The 15483-nt window shown below is 35.7% G+C and overlaps 1 protein-coding gene across 1 annotated transcript in view; it reads left to right on the plus strand.

Annotated features, from left to right (window-relative positions):
- TNKS (tankyrase) overlaps positions 1–15483 on the plus strand; it is a 202611-nt gene that overhangs the window by 146887 nt on the left and 40241 nt on the right. Inside the window, exon 12 of the mRNA XM_028087573.2 lies at positions 10829–11000. Within this exon, the coding sequence (XP_027943374.1) occupies positions 10829–11000 (172 nt within the window). The remainder of the gene's footprint in view (positions 1–10828; positions 11001–15483) is intronic.

Here is a 15483-nt window from a genome sequence, read left to right on the forward strand (position 1 = left end):
CAAGCAATACTTTGGTTACTTGTAAATATGAGCATTGTATTTTTTCCATATTTGTCTTTCCAAACATATTGCATATTTCCCTTATCTAAATTTTTATATAAGATTTATAAACCAGTTCCTTTATAATTTGTTTTGATCCACTAACTCAACAAATACTGAAATGCAAAATGATTAAGACTGTGTGCTAGATACTGTGGAAGATACCAATTTGAAAGTTTATGCAGTTACCAAACAAAGCTAATTCTGAATGCAATTTAGTGGCGTTAGCAATTAAGAAGGAAGAGAAAGATGAAAGCCACTTACGAAGGAATAATTATATATATGGAAATGAATAGGGCGCTAGAGTGGACTTAGAAACTGGTGGTCGTTCGGGGAAGTAAGAAAGCTAGAGAGAAATACTGGTTTCCTCTGCCTTGATAATTTTGTACTTAGAGTATAGGAACATGTAGATAAAACTAGTGGTTGAAAATACAGCACTAGAGTACAAAAGCAGTCTAGGATTAGAGAGATCTTTTGGAAAGCCATCAATATAGTAATCACGGGTCGCAAGGTCCTGGTAGAGAAAATATGGAGAGAGATGAGTTTAGAGTTAAGGAAAGGACCTTTGCAGATTACTGTGTTTAAAGAGCAGCAATGGGAAGAGAAAACTGACAGGTCTATCACATGTCTGTTGCGTGTAATAGCAGTATGAAGAAGAAACAGGTGATTGGTGCCACAGGGAGAAATCAAGGTAGGCAAGCCATTTAAGTGGGCAATTTTTATGTAAAAGCTTTGGCAGCTTTAGAAGGAGGTGTTCCAAAGATACAGGGATAGAGAATTGTATTCATTAGGGTCTTGGCAATCGACAGCATACTCAAAGTGGACAATTTGAGGAAAGTTTAATAAAGAAATTATAAACAAAGGTGGGCAAGGTTTAAAGATATGAGCAAGGGATAGCAAGTGGGGAGACATTATCATTTTTGGGCCTGAAGGGGCAAGGAAAGGAAGAGGTCCCTGGAAGGAGAAGAAGGTAGCTATTTAGAGAAGGCCCCCTGACAGCACTTTGAGAGGGTATATCTAACCCCTGCCTCTCTCACTCCTGCTCCCCACCAGTCTCCTGCCATTGCCTCCCACTAGCCAAATGTGATAAGAACTTAAAGACCAAAAGAGCTCATTGACATGATCCATATAAGTGAGTTTCCCAGGACACAGAGCAGGGTGGAGGATAGATAGGAATCTGGAGGGGCAAGAAGGCAATGCTCAGAAAAAGGATAGAAAGCAAATGGCAGTAAAAAGGAGGGTTATAAGAAAATGGGGGTATTAGCCGACTCATTTGAAAAATCCACTTTTATAGTGGAGTAAATTTTTGTTTCTAAAAGAAATTATCACTGTCAACCCCCAGCTTTACAAGATTGCTGTAAAGCCTAAATATGAGAGACATGAAGATTTTATCTTTCCTTATGGCAGGTTTTTTTCTTCTTATTGTTAGCTACCCTGGCATTCTACTGCTACTGCTTTGTCTGCTATCATTATTAAGTAGAACTTAAGTCCCAGTTGCATATGGTGTTATTAACACCTAAAAATGAAAGGTTTAATTCAGAATTCCTTCTTTCATATTATATAAAAGCACTGCTATTTTGTCATTACTCGAGCATCTGTTAAATGTGTGGAACATGGAGAAATTTCTTTTGATTGTTCATTTGTCTTAATCTGACAGATTTATTTATATTGTATGTAAGAAGAAATTGTGTCAATAGTAATTGGCATTAAATGGGCTTATTTCTCACATTGAGAAGTGATGAAGAGTCTTTGCTCACTTTGGGGAAATGTGTTAGCTCATTATAAGGATTTGATTAATGCCTTTCTAGAGGTGGACTGATAAGCAGTTTCTATTAGCTCAAAGATGTTAAATAAAATGCATTCAAAGCTATAGATTTAAAGTTCAGATATCTGCAGTTTGAGCATATCAGTGTAAAGAGCAAAGGGGCCAGTGTTTCAGACATTTTAGTTACTAGTAACAGATCAACTGAATCTAGAGTAAGCATAAATGGAAATCTGTTTTATACTTATGTAAATGTATGCTTACTACTTTTCTGAGATAACCCATATTAACAATATGGGTTATCCCATAGAAATAATCTATGGGAATTGTAGCTGAGATTCACAAAAGACTAGAACAAGAAATTTGTAAACCGTTGGGTACCTTGACTGCATTTTCCGTCTCTCTTTCTGCAGTTGCTTGGTTTCTTTTCTTTGTTGGTCTTCGTGCATCAGTTTCATTATTCTTTTTATAGACTGTATTTTTGTTTTACTTCTCTGTGGCCTAAATATGGGCTTTGCAGCCCCTCCTTTATGTGTCTTTGGCTTAGAAATATACCACCTGCAGCTACTGTCTCTCCTGAGTCTCAGGGACGAGAAGGGGAGAATCTGAATGAGGCTGCAGTTTGTGCACATGGCCATTAGATTGGCTCCTGCTAGTCTAATCAGCTATGCTCGGGGAGTTGTTTCTCAGACAGTTAGGGCATGTGAGAAGGTGAGTACCCTTTTAATAAGTTCGAGTTCAGCTAGTAAACAATCTAGTTTTGTGTCTTTCAAGTTATATCGAAATCTAACTCCTTAGACAAATTCGATACTCCGTAGTGGATTCACAACACATAAAAGGATTAAAAACCTTTTAAAGTGGGGCGCCTGGGTGGCTCAGTCGGTTAAGCATCCAACTCTTGGTTTTAGCTCAGGTCATGATCTCAGGGTCTTGGAATCGAGCCCTGCGTTGGGCTCCATACTCAGCAGGGAGTCTGCTTGAGAGGGTTTGCCCCTCCCCCCACTTGTGCTCGTGCGCTCTCTCTCTCTCAAATAAATCCTTAAAAAAGAAAAACCTTTTAAAGTGAAATATTGATTACTGTATCAGAATTCCAGTTAAGAATTAAATTGTGGTTATTTTGTCTATTTCATTCCTCACAGGAGAGGCTTTCATTATGTCCATTCCACCACGGATAACAATGCTCTGTATATATCTGTAAAACCTTAAAATCAAATTAAATTATACTCTTACCACAGATAAAATAAGTCCGTTATTTTCAATATTAAACTATTTTGTCAACATTGGCATTTAACTTTTTTTTCCCTTCAAATTTCTAGGGAAAGAAGAATGCATATTTTTTGGTTAGAGAATATTTTAATAGTCGGGTGCCTAAATGGTTCAGTCACTTAAGCGTCCGACTCTTGATTTAGACTCAGGTCATGATCTCAGGGTGGTGGGATCGAGCCCTGTGTAAGGCTCCTTCTCAGAGGGGAGTCTGCTTGAGATTTTCTCTTTCCCTCTTCCGCTTCCCTTCCCTCCCACACATGCACGTGCACTCGAGCTCTTTCTCTCAAATAAATCTTTTTTTAAAAAAAAGAATAAGAGTCTAGTGTTTGCTCGGTATACACACGAGTATGATGAAAATAGTATCCTTTATCACCAGAATTTACCAATTTATTGTTCTCGTGAACCATTCACTTACCAACCATTTTTGAACACCCGCTTGTACAAGGCAATCTACTCGTTACTAGGGGGTATGTTTGAATTTGATCAAGAGTCTTCTTCTAAGGGACTTAAAATCTAGTAATAATAGTCTTATCCAACATAGTCAAATTGAATAGCTATCGTATAAATTGGAAAGTGATGTATATAAGAGAAATACAGGTAGACTGCTATTCAGAGAATAGTTATTCTACTAGTAGTAACAGGCCGGGGGAGAGATTAGAGAAATTTCACGAGGAAAGTAGGATTTCAGCTAGGAATGCTCAGGAATTAGATATATAGAAATTGGCAAAATACAAATAATATATTTTAAATAATAACTCAATCAGGAAGGCGAAGGAGTTAGAAGTTATGATTAGTGAGTCCAGTAGGTACTGAAAAGGAGAATATAATGAAAATCTTGAAGAGATATATTGGAACAAGGTCTTGGTAGTTTTCAATTGGAGAGTTTTGATTTTGTTCTCATAATACTTGGAGAGCCATTGGAAATTTTTGAATAGGCAGGTGGCATGCACAGAATCCTGCTTCAGAAAGATAAATAACTTCCTAGAAAACTGTCTTCTAGAAAGCCAATAACAGAAATGGAGATTCAAGGTATGTGCATAATATCTGGCATAATGATTTAGCAGTACTCAACAAAATTAGCTTTTTAAGATTTTTGTAAAAAGGGATGATAGTAAGACAATGTTTCTTACCTTCAAGCTAAGAGGGTTATAATGTGGCTGCCACCTGTTCCCTAGGTTATTATAGTCTGTCCACCAGGACATAGACCTATTTCAGATTCCTATCTTTTACTCCTTTCTTGCAGATTTATGAAAGCCTACCATTTTTTTTTTTACTCTTCACTTTCACTTTCAAAGTGGCCTGATTTAGGGGGAAAGAACATTGTCATTCTAGCTAAAGGAATACAGAGACTCTTTTCAACTCTGAGGTTACTTGAAATCCAGTTTAGATTGAGATGTACCCATGTTCAGCAGCTAAAGTAGAATTACAATGTGAGTTAACAATAGATGATTAATTACAGAAATATCACAGAACAGTTCATGATTAATTACCAAATGAGTGATACGGACAATGATACCTTTGAGTTAAGGAGAGAGATGAACTCAGTTTCAAGATTAACACTTTGAGACTAGGCTATTCACACTGATTCGAATATTGAGAGACTCCCCTCAGCCAATTCCTTATAGTCTGTATGCTGGTTTCCAGGATTGTTTAGGCGTGTTTGAATCGTACTTTTATATCCTATATATTTCAGGCCAAATGCCATTGTGGTTTTATATCATTTATCTAATTACCCTCTGTAGGATAATCATTAATTACTACTCAGATAGAGATAGAAAAACATGCATACCTCAGTTTTCTGTCTCCAGATACAAGAGGGGAACGGGCAATATGTTTTGTCTCTAAAACTGCCAGATAGGTTTTTCTTCTGACACCTTCTGAATATGTATCTCAAGCCAGTCCTATGCACATATTACCACACATTATAGGTAGCATTTTTCTTATTTGAGGCAGTTTCTGTACTTCGGTGAAAATAATCTCCTTAGTGCTGAGTGGTAAGAATCTTTGGTGACATCCTCTATCATATCCTGCTGGTAGAGACTGTGATGGAGGGGAATAGAGATTTTGTATCATTTTAAAGATCAGTTATGGCTCCAGCAGACAGCTGATTTCCCATCCAGCAATCATTGTTCCCTTTCTTTAGACCAGGTCTAAAGAAGACTTGATCAGAAAAATTGATGTTTTTGTTCCAGAAGTATGTATGTTGGTGATTCCAGATTTCATATATATATATATATATATATATATATATATATAAAGAATTAAAATTGTGTCTCAAAATATGATTAATAAATTAATGATGGTATATATAAAATCTGTCATTTTTTTTAGGTTAAAAACAAAACTTATGGAGACTGTGTGTGTGTGTGTGTGTGTGTGTGTATGTATAGCTATTTATTTGAAAGTTCTTAGAAGAATCCTTGTGACACAAGTGGCAGTCTCATTTATTTGGTTATCTCAGCTTGAATGACCATTTAAGTGCTTAATTATATGTATAATACTAGATTGTATTTTTTGGTTTATTTCTTTTTTTTAGAAGTTTAATTCTTATATAATAAAGAATATTTTAAGTGTTGTTAAGCCTGTTTTTGGATTGAGTGAAGAATTGTCAATGTGTGAGCGAAAATTGCCAAAGCCGGGAGGACAAAAAAACAATGTTGTCATGACTTTCAGGTTGTCATGGTCTTTAGTTGGCCCTTTTATTCAGTGCTTTCAATTATAGATTTTGTGGATAACATGCTTAAGTCATTTAATCTCCCGTATTTCTCCATCAAGAGAGTGAATTACTACCAATTCCCATTTATATAACTTATAGAATGGTGGTAGAGTAATAAATCCAAACTTATGGGAACCATTAAACAATTAGAGTTCCCTATAACTCTCTGGGATCACAATGAAATATAATTACACTAGCTCCACAATATCACCCTTTTTCACTGTGAAACTGAATTAGAGCAGCAATGCAAATCCTGCCAGATGATCCATTTAAAAAATCAGGGAATGGGGTTTGACCTGTAGTCCTATAAAATAGTTACTGCTGCCCTCTAAAAACAAATTTATCACCTACCTTGGAAAGCACATACATTTTGGACTTAATTGCCTTGAACCACTTCAGAATACATATGTGGAGGGAAAAAGAATAGATTGACCACTTTGTAGAGAGCCCTGATTTTATCCCATGACTGGTTGATAAAAGAATAAACAAAGGCAGAGTATTAAAGTGTTGATAAAGTTAAATAGAAGAGGAAGTTAGGGACCTTAGTTTTTATTTTCAATTTTGAATCGGTAATGGCTCCAACAGACAGCCAATTTCCCATCCAACAATCATTGTTCCCTTTCTTCTTTGCTTCAGAACAGGGATCAGCAAACATGTTCTCAAAAGTCCAGATAGTAAATATTTTCGGCTTTGTGGGTGCTTATATAGCCATTTTAAATGCAATCATTTAAAAATATAAAAATCATTCTTCACTTGCAAGTGGTACAAAAATAGTCAGCTGGTTGGAATTAACCCATGGATCATAGCTTGCTAACTTTCTCTGTGGAATTCTGTTTTGTTCAGATTTGGGAGCTTCACAGAGGCCTGGGTCTGAAACAGTTTTAGTAATCTTATTCTCCTTGCTTGTGACTGGAATAGGCATCAGTTTGGGAGGCATTTTTGGCCCTAGCCATAGGAAGTCCACTGGGAAAGGTTTCTTCTTTTTTTACAATAGATGTATAAAATATCCTTTTTTGGCTTTGGAGTTGGAGTTGATGGTATAGAGCTGCCACAGGCATCTTTTGACCATAGAAGGACAAGCCTGGAGTCCTCAGATGAGGGAATCTGAGAAATTTGACATTTGCTTCTAATGAGGATTTTCCTCACAAAAACCCTTGTCGAATGTCTATTTAATATTTCCCCTGGCATCCATTCTTGTTCATTCTCTGGGTTATACAAAGTATCACCAAATTGTTCTAGTTTTGTTATTCTGCTTGTTTCTGTGGAATGAGTACTTCTGTTAAATATCGCTGATACTTCTCTACGGCTTCTCGCAGTGCTTCATCTTTGTTGTCTGATAAAGCCCTCCATCGATATTCTTTTGTTGCTGTGATAACTATTTAGAGTTCAAGGGGAAAATTCTCTCATAATAAAAAATATATACATTTTCTAAAGCAAAGAATTTTATGTTACGCTGCTCTGTCTTGTACTTTAAGAAAGTTTCGTTTTCTGAGATACTAGAATATAGTACCACCTATGGAAATGGGTAAATGCCTGATATACATAAACAGGGATGAGGACATAAAGCTTCAGTATATGATCAAGGTTTTAACTTTCTAGCATTATCAATTAGTCCTCATCAAATGGTTGGAATTTTTTTTCAGCTAGACATAAAAAATTCCTTTTATAAATGGACTTTAACAACGATTTATATATTCTATTTTTTTTTTTCACTTATTCACATAAGCTATTCACATAGCTCCAAGCTATGTCCTAGACCTTGTATTTCTGGGGTTAGGGAGGGCAGAGGGGAAGAATTACATTTAAGATCCAGTCATAATTTCTGCTTTTAAATAGCTTCCAATTTATATATAGCATCTAGCACAGAGCCTAACATCAGTAAGTGTTTAGTAAATGTAAGTTGTATCCCGTCCTTATGAGACGTTTTAGGAGGTAAACAACTTGGTTCTAATTTTGACAGCTATACACAAGGATAAGAAGTATGAAACAGAGAATAATAGCTCGGTAGAGAAATGAGCATGTGTTAGTGGAGTTGCATTCAGGACCACCCCTCCAAAACTGAGAGTAGAGACGAACAAGGAAAGTTAATGTAAATAATATTGGTGAGTGGTGATTTTTGCCCAGATTTGTTCCATAAGTGCATCCCCCAGAGTGAGTGACAGAAGGGAATCTGCTGTTTTCTCTACTGTGCTCAGTTTCACCATGCTAATATATATCAAGACAACCTCTCCTTACACATAGTGTGTTTTTAGTGTTTAAAGATACTGAATGACTTTGGTGTTCAGTTGATCTGCTAACACAGTGAAGGTAAAACTGGCAAGTTTTGAATTTACTAAGAAACCTTATATCTGTCTCTGCCATTACATTGCTAAGGTGTTTGCAAGGATAATGTTGACCAAAGACAGATTTTACCTTTTGCAATGACTTTAGAAACTAACACCTTCATAAAATGGGGTTCCAGTGTAATCTAATAAAGCTGGAGCATAGCAAGCCTATCAAATTGTGACGAAAAAATATAGTAGAAAGGAAGATAGTATAAAAGTAAATTACAGATGGTCTTAAATGACATGCTGAGGAGTTCAAGTTTACTTGAAGGCACTGAAGAGTCACTGCGTTTGAGCTGAAAAATAACTTGGTAATATCTGTATTTTGAAGTAGTAATTCTCGACCATGTTCCTATCATTTAACAAGCTGTACTGAGGATTTCTGTCACTACAATTAAATAATTTAGTGGGTTTCTTGTCAAATTTCCAGAAAAATGTTAATGATTAGAATGTTCCCAATTTTAAGTTTTTTTCTTGTGGTGAGGTAACAGAGAAATAGAAAGTCAAGAAGTTTACTTTGGTAGCTTATGTTTTCCATCAATACATGCTAATGGCTGTGCTTTTATGTCACCTATGTATAAAGAGTCGCTTTTCCGCTGGCAAATGAGATCTAATTAAATATATCAGTATTTCATGGCAAATTTTGTGAAACACCATTAAGGATTTAGATGAACCCTTGCCTGAACAAGTGTGACAGCCTTACTTAAAAGGATGAAAGACTGAGACATGGAGATCAGTCGTCTTAAATCTTTTCTTTCCTTAATCTTGTATTTGGTGGGTGTGCACAAATGCTTAGAATAATCTGCTAGCGTACATTTGACAATTTACTCTATGCCCTGAAGAGGAGCTTTCTAGAAAACTCAGAAAAACCTATATAATACAATCCATAATCTCAATAGCCATAACAAAAACTAGCCCCGTGTTAAAATTTGTAAGATAGTACTAACTTGACATGGGTATTCAGAAAGGCAGTAATCAAGCCTTCAAGTAATCAAGACTTCTTAAGAAAGATGAGACTTGCACTGGATTTCATAACCCAGAAAGGCAGAAAGAAGGGCTTCTCTGAAAGAATCAGCATGTATAATGAACATGGACTTTGGTCTGATTGGAATAGAGGGTATTTACTGGGGCATCCTGGAAAACAGGTTTGATCAAATTATGAAGCTGATCCCAGAGTTGAATGTTATCTTAAAACTACCTAAATTATTCTTCCTTTATAACTCTTCGAAGTTTTAAAAATGAAACATTTGAAAATTTAAATCTTTTGGGGGAGGGTTAAATGTGTTAGTAATTCAGGCATTAGTAATTCAGGTTAGTAATGAGAGTATTCTATTAAAATTATTTACTAAAATTAGAAAAGAAATGTAATTAACTACTTTGTCTTGGCTTACATATTCTGTTGTCTTTATATTACGGGAGCAAGTTAGGTAAAACCCATTCATCCAAAAGTATTTCACGTACATGTTGGATGTGGCAGGCAGTCAACATCGGAGTCCCAGCCCTCAGAGACCTTACATTCTAGTTGTTGAGGGGAGTGACAGGGGTGGAAGATGGACAGAAAGACAGTCATTCAGGGCAGGGATGAGGATGTTGTAATTTTCAGTAAGGCGGTCAGAGAAGGATAACTAAGAAACTGGTATTTTTTTCAGAAGCAGTAACCAAAAGTTAATAGTAAACCGTCTGTGGCATTTTTCAGAACGCTTTTGACAATTTCTTTTTTTTTTTTTTAAGATTTTATTTATTTATTTGACAGAGAGAGAGATAGCGAGAGCAGGAACACAAGCAGGGGGAGTGGGAGAGGGAGAAGCAGGCTTCCCGCGGAGCAGGGAGCCCGATGCGGGAGCTTGATCCCAGGACCCTGGGATCACAACCTGAGCCAAAGGCAGACGCCTAATGACTGAGCCACCCAGGTGCCCTGACAGTTTATTTTTCTCATAAGAATTTATTTACACTGTTGGTGGGAATGCAAGTTGGTACAGCCACTTTGGAAAACAGTGTGGAGGTGCCTCAAAAATTTAAAAATAGAGCTACCCTATGACCCAGCAATTGCATTCCTGGATATTTACCCAAGACACAGATGTAGTGAAAAGAAGGGCCATATGCACCCCAATGTTCATAGCGGCAATGTCCACAATAGCCAAACTGTGGAAAGAGCCGAGATGCCCTTCAACAGATGAATGGATAAAGAAGATGGGGTCCATAAATACAATGGAATATTACTCAGCCATCAGAAAGGACGAATACCCAGCTTTTGCATCAACATGGATGGGACTGGAGGAGCTTATGCTAAGTGAAATAAGTCAAGCAGAGAAAGTCAATTATCATATGGTTTCACTTATTTGTGGAACATAAGGAACAGCATGGAGGACATTAGGAAAGGAAGGGAAAAATGAAGGGGGGGAAATCGGAGGGGGAGACGAACCATGAGAGACTATGGACTCTGAGAAACAAACTGAGGGTTTTAGGGGAGGGGGTGGGGGGATGGGTTAGCCTGGTGATGGGTATTAAAGAGGGCACATACTGCACGGAGCACTGGGTGTTATATGCAAACAATGAATCATGGAAACTACATCAAAAACGAATGATGTACTATATGGTGACATAACATAACATAACAAAACAAAGCAAAATAAAATAAATTAAATAAAATATTTATTTGCTAGGGTGTAAAATGGAACAAGTAGATACTGAATTCTCTGTGCCCACCCGGTGATTTTTCAGATGAATGCACTGGACACCCTGGGTCAGACTGCTTTGCATAGAGCTGCCCTCGCAGGTCACCTGCAGACCTGCCGCCTCCTGCTGAGCTACGGCTCTGATCCTTCCATCATCTCTTTACAAGGCTTTACAGCAGCACAGATGGGGAACGAAGCTGTGCAGCAGATTCTAAGCGGTGAGATAAAATAAATAAGCAGTACATTCTGTGCTTCCCGTTTCATGTCCACTGATATGAACAGACAAACTTTGCACCACTTGTTTTAAGTAGCCCTTTGGAATGCTTTCTTTGCCTGAATATTTTTCATACCTTTCCTTGCTTGCAGTTTAGCCTGAGGCCCTCCCTATCAACGTTTTTGGTGGAGTGAGGTAGGTGTCATGAGAAGGAGGCATATACTCTCTCTTTTTTTTTTTTTTTTTTTTTTTTTAGTTTTAAATTGAAAATCTGACTCATGGGTGCTATGATCAAAGGTGACTTAAAGCTCATATAAACAGTGTGGAATTATGGCAGCTCTAAAATCTATCAAATAGAGAAAATAAGAAATCATTCACCTGGTAATGATCTTTAATTAATTTTTCGTACATATGTGATAGTCTGACCTGCTTTTTTGTATTTCTTAACTTCATTGCACCATTAGGAGATTATCTTGTTTTTTCTAGCTTAAATATAATTATAAAATCTTGTTGAATATTAATGCCTACCTAGTACAGCATTAGGTATTTTATCTATTTAATTTATTGAGGGAGATTAAACAAAGAACTGATATGAAAGTTGATTAGTTTCCTGAGCCCCCCAATTAGAGGAAATAACATAGTCTTGCTATTGAAAAATGGTGAGCTAGATACAAAATTAATTTGGTACAATTGGCTCTTGTTTCCCATCCCTTTCTTTTTGTCTGTGGGTTATATCTGCTCTAGAATGACATAACAAACTGGAAGAGTAAAATGGAGAAGGAAGGCTACAGACTAGGAATCTGAAGTCCTAGTTACTTCTGCCTGTAACCCAGGATTTCTTTACTCCATCAGACACAGTGCCCCCCCTTGTCATAATGAATATTTTATAATATCCCCTTTTCTTATCCAGAAATGAAATTTATAGATAATGTGACCTGACTGTACAGATACCTTCCCAAAACCCCAAATTAAATGCCCTAACTATAATATAAAGGGAAAATGACAGTAAGTTACAGTTAAACAATTTATAATTATTGTAATTGTAATAGCTTGGATAAAACAACACTAGAAAACAAAAATAAACCCCACAAATTTCTAAAGGGCTCCCCCCAAAAGTACAGCACAGGTAAGAATCACAACTATATTCTGAAATAGAGAACTTTCTAGGCTTGTGGAGCTCATATGTATTGTTAGAGCTGAATCAGAGTTAACCAGCCTCATAAGAGTATCTTTGCCACATTTTAAAAGCTACTAATTGGGATTTACTTTCCTCGTGCTAGCTCATTCGTAGATAGTATCATTCTACTTTAGTCTTAGATGGTGATCTTGAGACATTTGAAGTAAGCCCTGTCTAGGGCACCTTTACCATAGAAACTAAAAAGATCTAAAGGAATGAAATTTCCTATAATAGAATTGCAAGCTTGAACTATGAAAAACATGATTTCATGTAACTTCCTGTTTCTACGGAGCAATAGAACATTTACTTAAAGAAAATGATCATGCTTTGACGAGGACTTCTTTTTGCCTTCTCAGTAAATTCTAATGTAATTTCTAAAAGGTGTGATTTTTGTTAAAACATTCTAAATTTTTTCATACACTTTTACCAAGAACCATTTAGTGCTGAATTTTAAGTTAGATTTTATAAGTTGTAACCATAAATCGGGCAAACAGATAGCTATCACATTAAAATTTCTAATAATATTCTGCATAAATTTAGAGATAATTGACAAAAGGGAGAAGAAAGGATTGAATAAATTAAGCAGATTAGATCCATGAATGCTCTTTAAATGTCTTCTGAATCAATGCAATTAGAATATATGACTTCTGGTAAAAGATACAATTAAATACTGAATCACAAATGAAATATTTTATTCAGTTATTTTGATAATTCTTCTTAAAACTTTGTTTTTGAGGAAATAACACAGTCTTGCTATTGAAAAATGGTGAGCTAGATACAAAATTAATTTGGTATAATTGGCTCTTGTTTCCCATCCCTTTCTTTTTGTCTGTGGGTTTTGTCTGAAGATAAAACATAGAGGTAATTAAATGTGTAATGTAGGACATGCCAGAACTTTTTGGTTTAATTCTTAATATTCTTTATTGATCTGGTAAAATAATATAGACAGTAGAATTATATGATAAAATCTTGCCCTTAGAAAGGTTTTGAAAATAAGAATTGTTTTTTGTTTGGAAAAGGATATAATTTTTTAAACTAATATTTCTATGAGAAACTTATATATCTATAGTCTGTGGACCATGTACTAGCTGAACTTTTTGATTATACCTACATTTACTCAACCATTCCAGGTTGTATGTGTAATGACTCCTAAAAGAATGCATCAGTCATACAGGATGTATACTAAGTTACTGGAGTTCTCGTCTGGGTAACATTTTAAAGATGCATTTAATACACCTGTTGATACGAGGTTTAAGATCCACTTTTAGAGACCTGCACGTCCAGCTCCCAAGTCAGTAGTTGCCAGTAGTTTACACTAATAGAGTTTAAATTGTAAACTGTTGGCAGTATTTATGTCAAAATTAATGTCAGATAGCAGCTTTTATAAACCAGCATTTTAAAACATCCTTTCAGAAGATTTTACTTTTTTCTCCAGACCTGCTTTCTCTATACCTGCTCTGTCCACATATGACTAGTGGCTACTATATTAGTACAGATAAAGAATATTTCCAGCATCACGGACAGTTCTTTTAAACAGCAATTTTAGGCTAGACTTTGGCATGAAATAATTCTGACTGTATATTCCAATATGGTTATCCCATTACTTTTACCTAATCATTTATAGAAGTAAGGATTTGGGGGATTTATAACAGCTAAATGAAACACTGAAATCCCCATTTGCATTTGCACATTGAAATAAGCCACTACGACCTATTGCCAGTCCAGTAAGCAGCCAGTCTAAGGGTATTCAAAAATAATAATAATAATAACAAATTGCCTTCCAGGCTTTGGAACTTTAGGTTTGGGGCTCCTTTTCCTTTTCCTTTTCCTTTTCCTTTTCCTTTTCCTTTCCTTTCCTTTATCCTTCCTTTTTTTTTTTTTAATTCTGGTGAGCCAAAATAGAACTGGAGAAAAAAATTAGAAGCTCATCTTTAACCTTTGACTCAAGGTGAAATCTTTAATTTCAAACTCTGCAAAAACCAGTGTGCTTATAAAAGAATTTATAAGGTTAAAACATTCTGGATTTTTTTCTTAACTTTTTACCAATATAGTACTTTTCTTACACTTTTTACTAATATAGTACTTTGCATATCAGCTACTCTTATATTCCCTTTTAACTTCATTTTTATATCCTTCTTTTAATTCTGCATCTCTTTGTACAAAGTTCCTGGGGCGTATATATCCTTTCAGCTAATACTTTGTTCACATTGTTTCTAAAAATGAATCTGTTCTAAGCCTGTTCAGTATTTATAATGAATGCAAAACTCTATAATTTGTATAGTAATTAATCAATATCTTTAAATAACTACTTTCTACTCTTTGACTAGGAGTAAGGATTTCTCCATAGTTCTCAGAAGCATTCTATTTGCATAAAAATTTTTGCTTGATTGTGAAATTATACCCTTTGCAAATAGTCTGCATCAAGATCAGTGTGCCAGTTTCAAATAGTTCTTAAAATTAAAACATTTAGCCATATTAATTGTATCCTTCAAATGCTAGGATCTGAAAATATCCAAAGGTCTAACTCCATATACATAAATAATTGTCATTTTATTTTGTTGAAATGATAAACTAAAATATTACCTATAGATATCCAAAGGATGTTTCAGTGAGTTTTACCAACTTCCAGAATCACTGTCACAGAGAAGTAATATACAAACGGACTGTCTCACCCATAAATGCAGCAATGGCATGCACAGCAAGAATGGAGACAAATAAGAAAGAACAGGTTAAAGGCAGCCGAAGAAAGAGAGATGATGGGCCAAACACACTGACCCCAATATAAAATAGCATGGAAGTCAATTCAGCAGATGATTTTTGAATGTTCTCTGTGAAAAGGAACATGAAGACGAGCAAGACCTGATTTCTTTCCTCCACAATTCCGCAAATAATAAACTCTTTTCTAAAGAAAAATATTTATTGATGTTTCAAAAATGTACTTCATCATATGAAATACTCTCCTCTTTCGTCACTTTAATCTTAGCATTTTATCTGCTAAGTATTATCCTGACTAAATAAACACACTTTATCTGTAACGGAAGAGTTCTCATAACCTATTCGGTAAAAGCCACTCTCCTGAATGAAGCACTTTAGACTAGAAAGAACCGAAGTATTTCTTCTAATCTAAAACCTTTTCATAGCATCACTTGATCTTTCCATGTAGACAGTGGACTCAAGAAAGGCATCTTTGATCATAAGATAATGTAGTCTTAAATCCGAAAGAGGATGTAAGGGAAACCAGTACTCACTTTATAGGAGCAAAAGCTAAGCTATTAAGTGATTTGTCCATTGTCACCTGTTCTAGTCAAAA

The sequence above is a fragment of the Eumetopias jubatus genome, unplaced genomic scaffold, assembly GCF_037043125.1.
Source record: "Eumetopias jubatus isolate StellerSeaLion01/CBP00866 unplaced genomic scaffold, mEumJub1_p1.0 scaffold_2, whole genome shotgun sequence".
NCBI lineage: Eukaryota > Metazoa > Chordata > Mammalia > Carnivora > Otariidae > Eumetopias > Eumetopias jubatus.